Below are 17,010 nucleotides of genomic sequence, written 5' to 3'. Positions count from 1 at the left end.
CTTCTAAGTGGTCTCCTGGTCACCATCTCTTCCTTTCTATATGCACAGTGTACCTGTCTCTAGATCAATATTAACAATGCAGACCTCTGGTTATATCCATTACTCTGCTCAGAAGTCTTCACGGGTCCCCTTTTCCTATTAAATAAAATCCAATCTCATAAAATGGACATGGAAAACCTCTACAGTCTAGTTGCAGTCTGCTTTTCCTACATTATTTTCTCATATTTTTCTACCCTGGTCTCTAATTAGATTGTTCCGCCTTCTACCCGTTGTTATATTTTCCACCTCCCTACCTTTCCTCAGAACATTCTGGAAGCCGGAAGTTTTATTTAGAATTCATTTCTAGGCTAGAGCAGTAGTGTGATCAACACAGAGTGTGGTGATATTATTGGTCCCTGTGACTCAGGCTCTAAATTTCTGTTGAAAGAATTTAAGATCACATTTCTCTTTTTTAATACCCACATTGCTATATGGGCTTACACTGAGCTGCTATTCAGCTAAATACTCCAGGACTTATATATGTGACCTTCCATCAAACTGAGTTTCACACATTCTTGGTGTGGTTTGTGTGCTAAATGCAACGCTATACATTTGGTGCCTTAAAATCACTACTTTTCTTTTTGAAGAATATATATCTCCTGCCTCTGCCATCTCTTCTCCACTGCTATTACCTTAGCTTTTGCCACCTTAAGCCCCTTATGAAGCTAGCAGAGAGAGAAGCAAGAGAAAGAGGGAAGGAGCATTATTCCCACATAATGAAAGTGTGCTCAGCCCCCTCCTTCTTACAGATCATTGCCTATATAGCTGACTGGGAAAAAAAAAAAAAAAAAAAAAAACTTTTTAAAATCAAATCTGATGGTCATGCCCTTCCCCAGATAAAATCTCTGCAACGGCTCCCCATTACCTTCATCATAACCTCAGACCTTTTGAAATTCATTTCCCACCTTCATCTCCAGCCTTATTTCACACCACTTACCATCACGCAGCTTGCACTCTGTGGCTTTTGCACACACATCTCCCTGAGTGAATAGCATCAGTCCCCAGCTTCTCTTCCTGGCTAACTATTCTTTCTTACAGACTCAACTCTGGCACCTCCTCCCCTAAGATTTCCTATCATCTCTACAGTAGAATGTGCAAGTGCCTTTGCTCTCTGTTCCAATGGCACCCAGATTTACCTCTAACATGACACTCATTATACTGGTTGAGCATTGCCTGTTTGCCTTTCTTTCTCCCCATTGGTAGACTTTAAGGTCCTTGAGAATGAGTGTGCCTTTCATCTCTGTAACTCTAATGTTAAGAACAGTGCTTTTATCAGTTTCTCTTGCCAATAAAGTTATTCCCGATTTTTCTTTTTCTTGTTCATCCAAGAAGAATGTAGGGCAGAATAAAAAGGAACACGATAGAAACTGATTTAAGCAAGAGTAAGATTTCACCCTTTTAATTTTTTTAACTAGTATAGGGAGGCACTGAAACTTTGCTACACACTCTTATTACATTACAAAGAATACATAGTGAGGGTGACTATAACTAAAAGCTATCAGTGAGATTATTTTAATTTGCCTTCTCCATTAAACGGAAATAAAATAGACAGATGATCTGTAAATGGGGATTCTCTGAGACCCAATTTCTTGGTGTCAGTTGCATAATGAAGCAGGCACTGGGTTTTCTGGCCTGGGAAAATTGAAGACATTTAGATGCAGATTGATTAGTCTTTCTGTGAGAAATGAATGCCTCGGAGACAACTGAGCATTGCCCTTCAGTTACGGCCATATTGAATGTGACTTAACATATTGATGAAACATACTTTTTACTGCAATGAGAGTTACATAATCTCTGAAAGATTTCTTTTCGGAGATGATTTAAGTATGTATTTTTTCAGTGGCAGTCCTTCAAGGGTCCATCCAGCTAAAAATCTATACTCATTAAGCCCCAGATATTCTTAAAATAGTAAAGGGCATCTCCTACAACTCCAGATTTACTTTCCTGATCAACAAATTGACCAGATGAAATTAACCTATTTACTACAAACCATTTTGTTCCCTAGGCTGTCAGCATGTATGTGTGTGTGTGCACGTGTGTGTGTGTGTGTGTGTGTGTGTGTGTGTGTACACAGCTAATAGTAGATTGCTCATTAAAAACACAATTGTAGTCACCCTTTATAGTACCTAGGTAATTATCGATTGATTGATTTGTATATTTTAATGATTTGGTTCCTACTTCTCTGAAGAAACATAAAACTATTTTAAAATCTAGGATAACTGAGACTTCATTACTTGTTGCAAAATAGAATTTATTCTAACTGGTAGAGTCCCACCGGGGAGTGCTAACATGAATAATTAACCATTACATGCAGCCTACCAAAATGAGCAGTTTCATTGCATTTAGTGATAGTAGCAATCTCAAAATGTGATTTACATTTATATCTCTAATGAAAATTAGTACATTCTTTACACTTTCTGATTTTTCTATGCCCCTTCTGTGGCAGCATAACTTCTTACTACTTGTGTTTGCATTTGTCAATTACTGAGTAATGCTGGTGGCAGGTAATGGATGAATGTGTTTTGCCGAGAACCTAGACTTGTATCCTCTGATTCCTCAAAAAAACCTCTATGTTATATTCCACGTTTCATTGTAATTCCTTTTAGTTTAACATAGGTCTTGGGTAACCTCTATGAGTTTCTCATAATGCAGTACTTTGTGTCTCCAACAAGAGAAATCCTATTAGATGATAGGGAAAAGTGACCTGGGGACAGCCTTGATTGAAAAAACTTGAATGACATTAAATAATAGCTACCCTATCCAAAACATTCGCCTTGTGTAAAAAGGTGTGGTATATATTTTACATGCATTATTTCCAACTCTTGTAGTGGAGGAAGTACTATTTTCCCCATTTTGCTGAAGACAAAACTGAATCTTAAGAGTTTAGTAAATTGGTCTCCAAGGACAATGCTAGAAGGTGGCTGGACCAAAATTCAAACAGAGATTATGTGTCTGACGTTAAAGTCTAGGCTTTTCTTCTGTCACAGGCCATAATTAAGAATACAAAAGTGCCCAAGCTTGTATGTTACCTTGTAGTGCCTTATCTTCCCAGACTGTGACCAAGCATTTTCCTGTCTTGCCCATATCAGAACATACTTGACAGTGTCTGGTTTCAGGGTTAGGAATCAGGATATCATTCACTTGGTAATTTTCCTTTCTTTGACTTGGGCAGAGAAGCTCTCTCCAGAGCCAGAGCCAATTGTTTTTCTCTAATGACTTAGAGGGAGGGCAGCCTGAGGCTATCCTGAGATCTGCAAGTCTATTTATCATCTTTCACTTTGTTCCATGGATGATATCCAACATGCCTGCTGCTTTGACTGGCCTCATGGGGACAAATGTGTTCCACTCTGAAAAGAGAAGTATTGAAAGTATAATTTGGCTGTTTTCTGGAATTACGGATGCAGTTTTTAAGTAATTATAAAAGTATAAGCATACTTATTAAAACTCATTCCCTGCACCAAAAAAAATTTGGTGAGCTGATTTCATTGCAACAGAATATAGTGAAGAGTAGAAATGAAACATGTTAAAGATGCTGAGAACCTCCATAGCTTAGAAAGTTGTAAGAATATAGAATAAACAGTTTACAACGGGAAACAATTAACACATCCCTTAACTGAGAATAAAGGTATCTGGAGTAAGACCAAGAGCCAAGCACCTAACCCAGATGTTAGAACCTGAGGGTGAGATCTCATTTGCTCAGTGAAATAGGACTCTTTTCTTAGAAGGAGTCCAATTTATTAATTCCAGAAGAAGTTACAGGCAATGCCTTTAAAAAATTTAGAGTTTCTTTTTATTAAGATAGGGAAGCAAAGATGAGCACTGTTTCCTATCTTTGGCCTCACCTCTCTTCCTTACTTTTTGCCTTTGCTCCTCTCTGCCAGGTTTCTAGCTAACACCACTTTCAGAGGCCTCAGTGGTTCCATCAGAGTAAAAGGTTCCACTATCATCAGCTCAGAAAACAACTTTTTCATCTGGAATCTGCAACATGACCCCATGGGAAAGCCAATGTGGACCCGCCTGGGCAGATGGCAAGGGGGGAAGATTGTCATGGACTATGGAATATGGCCAGAGCAGGCCCAGAGGCACAAAACCCACTTCCAACATCCAAGTAAACTACACCTGAGAGTGGTTACCCTGATCGAGCATCCATTTGTCTTCACGCGGGAGGTAGATGATGAAGGCTTGTGTCCTGCTGGCCAACTCTGTCTAAACCCCTTGACTAATGACTCTTCTGTATTGGACGGCCTTTTTAGCAGCCTCCATAGCAGTAATGATACAGTGCCCATCAAATTCAAGAAGTGCTGCTATGGATATTGCATTGATCTGCTGGAAAAGCTAGCGGAAGACATGAACTTTGACTTTGACCTCTATATTGTTGGGGATGGCAAGTATGGAGCCTGGAAAAATGGGCACTGGACTGGGCTGGTGGGTGATCTTCTGAGTGGGTCAGCCCACCTGGCAGTCACTTCCTTCAGCATCAATACTGCACGAAGCCAGGTGATCGATTTTACTAGCCCTTTCTTTTCCACCAGCTTGGGCATCTTAGTGAGGACCCGAGACACAGCGGCTCCCATTGGAGCCTTCATGTGGCCACTCCACTGGACAATGTGGCTGGGGATTTTTGTGGCTCTGCACATCACTGCCATCTTCCTCACTCTGTATGAATGGAAGAGCCCCTTTGGTATGACTCCCAAGGGGCGAAATAGAAGTAAAGTCTTCTCCTTCTCTTCAGCCTTGAATGTCTGTTATGCCCTCTTGTTTGGTAGAACAGCAGCCATCAAACCCCCCAAATGCTGGACTGGCAGGTTTCTAATGAACCTTTGGGCCATTTTCTGTATGTTTTGCCTCTCTACATACACGGCAAACTTGGCTGCTGTCATGGTAGGCGAGAAGATCTATGAAGAGCTTTCTGGAATACACGATCCTAAGGTAATACTCCTTTTTACTCTAGCTTTCTTTATCACCCATTATAACTCCATATATTGTGTCTTAAGCTGTGGTATGTCTGTGTTCTTTCATCTAACACAAGAATATTCTCTCAGCCATCTATAGAGACCAAGAACTAAATTAAATATTTTATTGTTTTACTGAATGAGACAAAAAAAGTGAGGGGGTTCTGGGGTGTTTGTGCTAGAGAAGGTCTTTTTGTAAGAGCGTCTATTAGTAAGTTTCTCTTGTGTTATTTGTGCATCTGACAGAATGTCCATCAAAGAATAGACTTACAAAGTATTTTTACCCAACGCAGACTGCAAAAACTGATTTATTACTTCTCTTGGGAATTAATGAAAATAAATAGTAGGATCTGTGTTTTAAATTGTAAAGAAAAGTTAGAATCAAAGAGAGTTAAAATTAATTAACATTTAGTCAGACACGACAGAAATCAATGGGCATAGAATAAGGAGTACTAAACTAACTGAAGTGGCAAGATTAGTTATGAACAGGGTGTCTTTACACAATACGGAAAGCTGTACAGCTGGCCACCTTGGCTGAGGGGATGATGCCAACAGTCACATTATAATGTCCAAGGACATTCAAAGAAGTATATCTATTCTAGGCTGCCTTTGATATCCTAGATATCTACCTGACCCTAAGGGTTGAAGGGAGGAGATGGATGGAGTTCGGGCAAATAGGTAAAGCAGTGGTGATACTCAAGGAGAGCCATATTTGTGTTCTCTCTGGATTAAAACAGGACCCCTTCCAGTGACTAGCAGTATGGAGAACCTAGTCCAACCTGACTCGTAGTGAGGAGGTGGTTGTCAGGGTTGAAGGAAATTGGAGTAAGACCCAAGGGAGCACTACAGTCCTGACAGGGAACGGAATTCAGATCCAGGACAAGAGTGTTCCAATGTGCACGACTCACCTAGGAGAGATTAGAGAAAGTTGTAATTCAGTGGGCGTTCCTGGGATACACTGTATTTAAAACAACTTGAGCTCAGCTGAGCATTTCAAATTGGGAAATACTCATGCCTTTTCAGATACTCCTTTCACACCAAGTCTCAAGGTATTGAACCTTTACTATAAATTTATATTAAACATCTATTTTTTTTAGTTTTTTTAGTGTTTTATTTATTTTTGAGGGAGAGTTGGAGTGTGAGTGGGGCAGGGGCAGAGAGAGATGGAGACACAGAATCCAAAGCAGGCTGTGGGCAGGGAGAAGGGCACTTGTTGGGATGAGCACTGGGTGTTGTAGGGAAACCAATTTGACAATAAATTATATTTAAAAAATAAAATCAGAGAGAAATTAAAAAAACAAAAAAAACAAAGCAGGCTCCAGGATAAGCTGTCAGCACAGAGCCCAACGCAGGGCTCGAACTCATGAACCGTGAGATCATGACCTGAGCCAAATCAGATGCTTAAGCGACTGAGCCACCCAGGCGCCCCTCCATTAAACATTTAAAATTAATTTCATAGATCACCAACATATAAGACATTTGTAACTGTCTTTATCAAATGATGGAGTGGCCCAGAGGGCTGGTGGCAGCTTTAGAGAATTCTCATAAATGGTTTGTACTAAGATATATGGTCTGTTCTGCAAACAAATGTACATGAGAAACTTGACCCATACACTGCAAACCTCCTGGTAAGTGACATGAACCTCATGAGAAGGTTCAACAAACAATGGCTTACTGATTAGGCAAGGAACTGCATTGCCTTTTAATTCACACTCAGGGTTTTAGGTTAGGAGCTGGAATTTAGTGAACACCAATAAGTCTGTAGCATAAGTAAATGTGTCACCCTTAAGAGAGATTTTCATGATGCTTCAGCATTTGTGCTTTGCAGTGGTATTAGCAGCCTCTGTTTATTCTTTGCCTGACTAGACCTGTAGATCTCCCAAAGATTCATTGTCTTGTTAGAGGCTTACCTAGATTTTTTACATGAATCTTGCCAATGTGATGCTTAAATTACAAACTCAGAGTGGGAACCATTCAATCCAATCTAGTACAAAAAACAAACTAATATATGGCTGTCATGAAGATTCCAGACCATTATCTAACGTAAAAAGGTGAAGACAATACTGACTGAAGTTTCATTAATCAAAACCAAGGATTATCAGAATGAAGTCATGGATCCTGTGTGCGAGAAGCCTGAAGCAGTGATTATTTTAGGGGATTAAATAAAAAAACACGAAGATAAACTGTACACGGCAGTAAAACAATTTCTTTAAGCAAAAAGAGACACTCATTCCATCCCCAACTCCACCAGAATAAAAGGTGAAGTTTTTATAAATCTAACCCCACCCCCAAGACAAAGTGAGCAGAACTAGACAAAGCCGACTTTGTGTTATAGCTAGTAAGTTCTTAATGCAGTGAGACAAGCCTAAATCTAAAATGCTTTCAATTTGAGATAATAAATGAATTTCCACGAAAGTTCCCCCCAGTAATATGTGTTTCTTCCCTAGTGTTGTTTCTATGTTGCAAAGTCTCTCATTTATAGGTTTTGGTCACATGAAGATACCCAGGTTATTTAACTAAGCAGTACTTGACATTCTGGACTTTGGGCGAATGACATTAGTGACAGAATTGTTTAGTTTTCATCCAGATATGTGGTATTATGCAAATGATAGAATGTCTTCACCCTCCCACAGAGAGATATGATTAAAATCATTTTCATGCCCTTTCAGTCATCAGCATTCATTCTTAAGTGTATTGCAGTTACTCACGGGCACTTTTCGTCCTACCGATGCTAAGCTCTTTAGGGGACTTATCTTTTTCTTGTACTAAATGATGTCAAGAAATTCAGAAGTAAATAAGACCGGTATAGGAGAAAACAACTTAGAAAGTTGTAAACATGCTGAAGTTTAAAAACATGAAGTACTGTCAAAGTTCAAGGAAAGGGTGATCACCTTCCACTTTAGTATACCAAAGGAAAGCTTAATTAACAAGATAAAAATGTGTGCTTATTCTTGAAAAACACTTGGAAGTTGGACATGTATGGTGCCAAGGACATAGGAATGGTCATTCCAAGCAAAGCAACAGAATGAACTACTTTGAGGTAGAAAGTACAAGGCACAATCAGGATATACTGAGGAGTTCAATTTAGCCATAGCATATGTTCCACGAAACGAAGGAGGTGAAGTCCTTGTCTAAAAGTTAAGTTCAGTGGCGCCTGAGTGGCTCAGTCGGTTGAGCGTCCAACTTCGGCTCAGGTAGTGATCTCACGGTTTATGAGTTCAAGCCCTGCCTGCATCGGGCTCATTGCTGTCAGTGTGGAGCCCACTTCGGATCCTCTGCCCCCATCTCTTTCTGCCCTTCCCCCCTCAGAATAAAATAAACATTAAAAAATAATAATAAAAATTAAGTTCACTTGAGATAACAGAAGATCTCTGACATCACATCAAGCTAAGACAGGTGAACTTCACCTGACAGTAGAGATCTACTGACATTTAAAAAAAAAAATTTTTTTTAATGTTTATTTATATTTGAGAGAGAGAGAGACAGTGAGCAAGCAGGGGAGGGGCAGAGAAAGAGAGACATAATCTGAAGCAAATCTCAGAGCCCAACGTAGGGCTCTAACTCCCAAGCTGTGAGATCATGACCTGAGCCAAAGTCGGACGCTCAACCGAACGAGCCACCCAGGCTCCCCATTCACTGACGTTCTTGAACAATAGAATAGTAGAGTGGAACAGTATCCATTTAGGAGGATGGTTGCTCTGGCAGCAGCATGTAAATAAGATTAGAAGAGAAAGACAATGAATAGAGTTGAAGTTGTAGCTATAGTCACTGATAGAAGACAGATACAAGAAATATGGTGGTGATCAAGTCACTAGGACTTGACAGTTAACTGAGTGTAAGAGGCAACAGAGTCTCCTTCAAAGTTGCAGGTCTGAGTGTCTGACATGGCAGTACCATTCAAGGAAGCAGAAAAGGCAAGTCGTGGACTAGAAAATACAGTGATCAGTTCAGTTTCATACGTGGCATTTTAAAATCTGTTTTGGACATTCAGGCAACATGCAGCAGGCATTTGGAAGCCCGAGTTCAGGAGTGAGATTGAAAGCTGGTGGGACTCCTGGCCAGAAGGTGATCCTGTGTATTAAAGCCTAAGAGAGTAGAGATTCCCAAGGGGGAAGGTGGTAAGGAGAAAAATTGCTCTTTGAAGGAAAGCAACAGGCATAAAGGAGTCCCAAGCTGTTAGAGAAGAGGATTTGAGGAGAGACAAGGTAGAAAATAAGGAGATAAGGTGCCCTGTAATGAAGTCACACAGACCCCTCTTTCTGTAGCTTGAATTTTTACTTTTTTGAGGTGAAGATTGATATTATCCTACCTGCCATGTCTAGCTTCTTGCTAGTGTTATTAGAGAGGACAAGGGCCGACCAGCACCCAGTCCAAACCGTGAGAATTATTAGTGTGTGTGTGGGTGTGTTTTATGTCTGATGAAACTGGGTTTATATGGTTTGCTTTTTCCTGGTATTTTTCCAGACTCCATTTTCACTTTTCCAATTCACTTGGTGGCATTTTAGTTCAGATAAGTGAAAACATGTCATCTACATAAAAGTCACATAGAAGTGACTTTTAGTTCAGATAAGTGAAAACATGTCATTTACAAAGAAGTCTGAGTTTTCTTGGGACATTTGTGTGTCTGCTGTATGGTGTATTGGTCACCCTCTGAAGATTCTTCCACCCCCAACTCACTATCTTACTTCTTTTCATCTCCTTTTGTGCTCCTCATTTGCTAGATGTTAAGACAGCCCACATTATACCTTGCTGCCATTTTCATCCCAGTTGCAATCTTCTGGCTCAGTTAATTCACCTCAGACAGATTTCAGTGTGCCTCCACATGAATGCTCTTTTCCTTCTCCAACTCTTCTTTAGTTACCTCAGGATAATCTCCCCATGCCTCCCTGTTATAGTTGTGTGCCTGAACACTTTGAGAATTCTACCTCTCAGACTCTTATAGAAGCACCTTATGAAGAAACATGCTCCTAGGAATAGATGTCTTCAGCTCTTAGAGGCCGTGTAAGCCCCCAGATCTGAAAAAGGGACTCCCCAAAGTTCCATCTCTTCTTTCCTTTTCCTCTTACCATTCCCTTGCATTATAACGTTTTAAATTATAATAATAGTGGTGTTTTGTAAGTGGTTTCTATTTCTCGCCCCAAATTTTGACTACATCTTTTTTTTTAAACAAAAAAATGTCCATCTTGGAATCCAAACACCACTTATAAAAGTGTTTGGATGAAAACCTATTGACTTAAAAAGTGAGATTTGTGATCTGTATTTATATACAACCCATCAGTAAATTGAGCCCTGGCCACATAAGTATTTGTTTCCATGATATTAGATAACTTAGAGCGAATGTAATGGCACCATATTTCTTCGTGGTCATAATTGTTTAACATGCTGGCTATACATTTATCACAATTAATAAAACTGTTAAGAGCGTGAATATTTTATCACCATCTCAGAATTGAGATTCACTGGCTTCAATGAACTATTTGAATCAAGTAAAATTAAAAGCAAAATGCTGGGCAGAACAGACCAGTTTATGATTCACTATGTGTTACAGTAGCCGGGGCAGGTTAGAATACTTCTTTTTTTTTCTGACTGGGGTTGGAGGGAAGAAATCATCTTGTTGCTGGTTGCTCCCATAGCTAACCCCAAGGAAGAGGGACTGAACTGCTGTGCAAATGAAATTCAAAAGGATGGTTCTATCTTCACTTAACTGTTTTTGCCAGAATAATTTATTTTACACTAAAAGTAATATATGTAGCTTCTCCCAGCCTCCCACCAACTCTTCTGGGAAGCAAGCTCCATGCTTCAAAGCAGGTGGGCTCTTGAAGCATGGGACCATGAAAGCTAGAATTTATGAGTGATATATTTAATAGAGCTTACATGGGTATTTCTCCAACATAAAACTAGCACTATTCATTATAGGCAATGCAGAAAATAGAGTAAGGCAGACAGATGGAAGCAAATACCCATTGCCTCATCATCCAGTTATTTCCTCTTAGCATTTTGAGATGATTGACAGGTGGATAGAAACCACAGTATTATTTTTATCCAGCAAAGTCTTCATCTGGGCCTATGATCTAAGGTGCAGAATTAGACGTTCTTAGAACCTTCCAGCCATTGACATTCGATCTGCAGAGATACGAGACAAGATGAGAAAATCCCTTCACAAATCACAAAGCACACTAATAAATGAAGCCTCCCCTCATAGAGTTGAATGGGCCCAGTTGAAAGGATACATAAACATTTGAAATGAACTATTTGCTGATTTTAATGGACCTTCTAGCTCTTTTCCAGCTTCTCACATACAATGCCCCCTTAACTCCGTGTGTCTTAAAAAAACAAAAAGTCAGCTCCATAGAGGAAATAAGAGGCTAGTGTCATTTTTGTACAGGCAGATGATGGTGCTGCTTAGGAAATACAGTCCTGGCCTGGTGAACATTCAAGTAAATATTAATAATTAAATAGACCTGCTGTGAAGGCAAGAGCAAACTTTAACCAGAAATATTAAAGTAAAGGACACTCTCGAAGTCCTAGTAGGAAATGATGAGCATTTCCCAAAATAATAAAAACCACCTTTATTGATCTTCATATAACAGCATGTGCCTGCCCAATAAAACATATGAATTCATGTAATAAAAGCTGGCCTTGAACAAAGGAGGGATGCCAGAACTCCAAGGCAAACAAGACTGAAAATGGAGTTTGAGATGACGGGAAAGAAAACTGAGCCACACCAAACCATTCATTCGTTCTTTCTCTAATTCAGCTAGTAACAGTAACTTCTGTTCCAGGCACCAGGCTAGGTGGCTGGGAATTTAGTAGCGAGAAAACAGACGCTGCCTTTGCAACATGGAGTTTAGTGGGAAAGAAAGACATCAATCAAGGGAGCACATAAATCAGCTAGTGATGTAAACCGTGTTAAGTTACTGCAAAATAAAATACAATAGAATCTGAGAGCCTCACAGGAGACCTGATCTGAATGGGGAATCTCAGCCTCCAGTCTGGCTGAGATCTGAAGGATGTAAATGAGCTAACAAGGAGCCAGAGAGGGTATTAGGAGAAGAGCACCTCAGGGTGACATGGCAGCGTGTGGAGAAGCCCCAAGATCAGAGGGAGAGAACCACAGTCGTGACTACTCTGTCATGAGCTACGAGATTGGAAAGCCAGGAAAAGGGGGACAAGAGTAGGACAAGAAATAGGTAGAGGGGACGGTCCTTCTAGAGAGAAAACCTCTTAAAAGAAGAAAATTCTGAGAACGCTATAGTCTGAGAAGAGCTGCACTTCCCACGGGTTCCATGTACTTCCAGCTAGAAAACATAAGAGACACATCCCATTCACTCTGGCAGCAGAAACCCATAATAGATCAGGGAAGTGTTCTCTGTGAGAATTGCATTAAAACACTTTCTAATGTACAAAACACAACATGGTTTGGATAAAAAATAGAACGTGCTGATGGTTGCACCTATCTTGCACATACTAAAACCTATCCAATTATACACTCTAAATGGGTGAATTGTATGGTATGTGAATTGTATGTATCTCAGTAAGGTTGTTTTAATAAATTATAAATTAATAAGCAAACTGCCATATTACTGAATTGGAAGACTGAATATTTGATGTGGTAAATTTCTGCTTGATTAGTTAATAGGTTGTAAAGCAAATCCAATTAAAATCCCCAAAAGACATTTTTGTTGACTTGTTTGTTGCTGAATCTTCTAAAATACATATTGTTAGGGTGGCCAGTGACATGCATGACAAAGAGTAGAACAACAAGCAGGGCAGAGTTTATTCCCTCTCCAAGGGAGGAGAGGAGCCAGATATCTAGAGAAATGTTGCCCCAAGTTTCTGTGAGACTGAGCCTTTTTTTTTTTTTTTAAGAGAGTGTGTTCCTGCACACCCGCCAGTGGTGGAGAGGCAGAGAAAGAGGGAGAGAGAGAATCCCAAGCAGGCTCCACTCCCAGTGTGGAGTCCCACTGGGGGCTCAATCTCACAACCGTGAGATCATTACCTGAGCTGAAATCAAGAGTCAGCCCCTTTAAGCACCTGGGTGGCTCAGTCAGTTAAGCGTCCGACTTCGGCTCAGGTCATGATCTTGCGGTTCATGAGTTCGAGCCCTGCATCAGGCTCTTGCTGACAGCGCAGAGCCTGGAGCCTGCTTCGGATTCTGTGTCTCTCTCCCTCTCTGTCTCTCTCAAAGATGACTAATTGTTTAAAAAGAAAAAAAAAGAGTGCCGCCAGGCTGGGCCTTTTAAGGGGGTGTGAAGTCTGTGAGAGGGTTAGAGCTTGCCCATGTAGGGAGGGGGGCAGCTCTTGGCCAGGTGGAGCAAGAGGTGGTGGGGTTCTCAAAAGGCTCCATCCAGGGACTGGTCCAGGATGTGGGCTGTGGTCAGGCTAGAGAAGATTATGTTTTGTATTTGGGTTCTATTTTCTGAGAATGAAGGGCACCATGACCTAGGAAAACAAGGAGCTAGGGCCAAGTACAGACACCTGTGAGTTTTGTCTTGTCTGGAAGGAGTGGAGGGGTCCGGACTTTGAATAGATTTCTTTCATATATATTGAATTTAATCTAAAAAAAGAAGATTCAAGGGATTTGTTCTTCTAGATATTGAAATACTTAATCTTAGTAATAATAACAGAAAATTTAATACTCATTGACCACTGTGATATGCCAGGCACTATTGTAAACGACGTTAATCCAGCACCTGCTCCCACTGAGTAGTCATGAAAATTAAAATAATCTAAGTAAAACAATTCGCATTGTGTCTGACAGCTAGGAGGCACAAAATAAGAATAGTTAAAAGTTTTGTCAGATTTTAATACCAATATTAATTACATTTATCTTGAACAATTAGTTCTCTGTCTCTCTCTCTCTCTCTCTTTCTCATTCACTGTGAACTGGGTAAATGGCAAGGTTCTCTTTCTGAGCTAACTTCTGGAAGGTTTGGAGGCAATTGCTTGCCCACTAATAGCAGATTTACTTACATTGCGTTATGCATCTTAAAAAGCATCATTCCTGGCTTCAAATTGTTTTTTTTTTCCCGTACTTCATCCTATTTTAATTTATGCTGTCTTGTATTTTGTGTGACCTTTAAGCTGCTTTAAATCTTTTCAGGAAGAGAGCAAGGTATACATTAAGTAATGTCAAAACCAGATAGTAAATAAGAGTATTAACAGCAATTCAGGGGCGCCTGGCTGGCTCAGTTGTTTACACGTCCAACTCTTGATCTCATCTCAGGTCTTGATGTCCGGGTCGTGAGTTCAGGCCCCACCAAAAAAAAAAAAAAAAAACGAGAAAAAAAAAAAGAAAGAATGTTAACAGCAATTCAAAAAAGAAATACAATGACCAACAAATATAAAAAAAGTAAAATATTACTTATAATCGAAGAAATGCTCACTGAAACAGTAATGAGATGATATTTTTATCTATCATATTAGGAATCTTTCACTGATAGTTTTCAGTCTTGGTTGAAATACATTAAGACCAGCACCAGCACATACTGCTATTGGGAGGGTAGGTTGGTACAATAGGCTCATAAATCAACTTGGCCATTTGTATCAAGAGCCTTAAAAGGGTTTATGCCCCTTCACCCTTCACTTCCTTCCACTTCTAGGAATCCATCCAAAGGAAATAACTTAATATATGGACAGTAATTTATTACAAAGATTCACTGCACTCTTACCCAAAATAGCAAAAACTAGGAAACCATGTAAATGTCTAACAATAACACAAGGAATACATTATAATATTCCTCTGTGCTATAAAAATGTAGCCGGTAGAGATGATTCTGAAGAGCTTTTAGAATGTTAGACAATCGTACACCTGAAACTAATATAATAATATATGTCAACCTTACTTCAACTAAAAAAAATTATAATAATTAAATGTGAAAAAATCAAAATATGAGTAAGTGAAAAGCTGGGATATAAAACCATATACTATATTTCTAATTTTTTAATATGCATACATAAAACTATAAAGAGAAGTGACCAGAAGGGAATATAATACAGTATTAACAGCACTGATATCTGAGCAGTGTAATTACAGGAAATATTTTAGTATTTCCCTCCATATTTTCTACAGTGTTCATGGCTTATTTATGTAATGAGAAAGTACATAATAAGCCAAGAATGAGAATAATTTAGACATGAGACCATACTTGCAGCAGCGATGTTTGATTCACATTCACTGCTGCTGTCTGCAGACTTTTGAATCCAGGCAGAGTGAGGTCCTCAATCAGTGGCACTCGTGTAGTAAAATGTTTACATTTTAAAGATGCTGGGGCACCTGGGTGGCTCAGTTGGTTAAGTGCCCAACTCTTGATTTCAGCATAGGTCACAATCTCATGGTTGGGTTAATGAAATCGAGCCCTGCATTGGACTCTGCACTGACAGCCTGCTTGGGATTCTCTCTCTCTCTCTCTCTCTCTCTCTCTCTCTCTCTCTTTCTCTCTTTCTCTCTTTCTCTCTTTCTCTTTCTCTCTGCCCCTACCCTGCTCTTTCTGTCTCTCTAAAAAATAAATAAACATAAAAACTATAAAGATGCTGTGCTTTCCACAGAGACTTTCTGAAGCAAATTTTTATTCCCACTCAGTTTATTCATAGGACTTGGCACAATCTGAAACTGTCATGTCATCTATTTGTTTACTTGTTAATTGTCCTATTGTGTCTTGCTTACCACTGGATTCTCACCATATATTCAGTAAATGTTGTTCGATTAATAAATGAATGGAAAATGTCAGCATCATTGGAATAGGGCTATAGCCTTCTGTAGGGAGAAGCATCATTCAAAAAGACCATTCAAAACCATTCTCCTGGGTTGCCTCGGTGGCTCAGCTGGCTCAATCTGACTCTTGATTTCAGCTCAGGTCATGGTCCCAGGGTTGTGGGATTGAGCCCCTTATTGGACTTCACACTGAGCATGGAGCCTGCTTAAGATTCTCTCTGTCTCTCTCTGTCTCTCTCTGTCTCTCTCCCTCCCTCCCCGCTTCCCTCTCTCTGCCTCTGTCCCCCACTTGTGCTCTCTCCCTGTCTAAAATAAAATTTAAAATTTTTAAATAAAACCATTCTCCTACTAGATGCTATGGAACAAATAGAAGGAAAGCCACAGTAAGTGGCAATGTACCATATGACCCAAAGGGCAAAATTCTAGTGTTGGACAGATCCAGGTTTGAAGTATGCCTCAATCATAGGTTAGCTGTGTGAAGTTCGGCAAGTCACTTGCCATGGCCTCTGCGACCTCATTTGGAAAGATTACAAGAGAAAATGGATGTGAAATATCTAGCTGAAGTTCTGATTCCATCTACCACTAAGTTATAAACTCCATCAGAGTGGTGACCAGATCTATATAAAATAAAGCACCTATGGAAACCAATTTGACAATAAACTTCATATATTGGAAAAAATAAATAAATAATAAAATAAAATAAAATAAAATAAAATAAAGCACCTATATCCTTAGAGTCTAAGTCTATAGCAATCACTCATTAAGTGTTGGGTAAATCATGGACTTGTTATGAGGCCAAGCAGAAGTGATCAACATGTGTCCAGGAGAATAGAGAGGCAGAGGGTAGGAGGACCTCTCATTTGCAGTTAGAAAGTATACCCAAGTGAGCTCCAAGTTGTATCCAAGAGTGACCTGGAGTGTTTGAGCCATGAGATTGGTTTAATCAGATCATCAAAGCAAAGAAAACCTAAGATCATGATGCCTGTACTGGAGCCAAGACTCAGGGATGTTGGATCCTCGAATGAGAGCATGAGCCAGGCCAGGTCACATGGCCCTCCCCTGGGTGGTTCTGGGTCCCTGGTGGCAGATTATGGAGTTGGGTTAGAAACATTTAGTGTTCCAGTAAAGATCAGACATACGGTACCTGACACCTATTCAGAGTTGAAAAATTGGGTTATTTCCCTTCCCTTCCTGTTCTTCAATATAAAAAACTTTGGAACACCAAAAAGATTTTACTAATTCAGATTGATAAATAGAAAACTGAACAAATGAGCATGTCATCTGTTTATTTCCTCACCTACTTCC

The 17,010-nt window shown here is 39.7% G+C and overlaps 1 protein-coding gene across 4 annotated transcripts in view; it reads left to right on the top strand.

Annotated features, from left to right (window-relative positions):
• The window catches only part of GRIN3A (glutamate ionotropic receptor NMDA type subunit 3A), a 287,822-nt gene that overhangs the window by 183,734 nt on the left and 87,078 nt on the right, over positions 1-17,010 (top strand). For all 4 annotated transcript variants that reach the window (XM_078436632.2, XM_060609162.3, XM_078436634.2 and 1 more), the window contains one exon: positions 3,921-4,968. In XM_078436632.2, coding sequence (XP_078292758.2) covers positions 3,921-4,968 — 1,048 coding nt within the window. The remainder of the gene's footprint in view (positions 1-3,920; positions 4,969-17,010) is intronic.

Source organism: Panthera onca, chromosome D4 (assembly GCF_046562875.1).
Source record: "Panthera onca isolate mPanOnc1 chromosome D4, mPanOnc1 haplotype 2, whole genome shotgun sequence".
NCBI lineage: Eukaryota > Metazoa > Chordata > Mammalia > Carnivora > Felidae > Panthera > Panthera onca.
The sequence above is the reverse complement of the archived record's forward strand: the minus strand, read 5'-3'. Positions and strand labels throughout refer to the sequence as shown.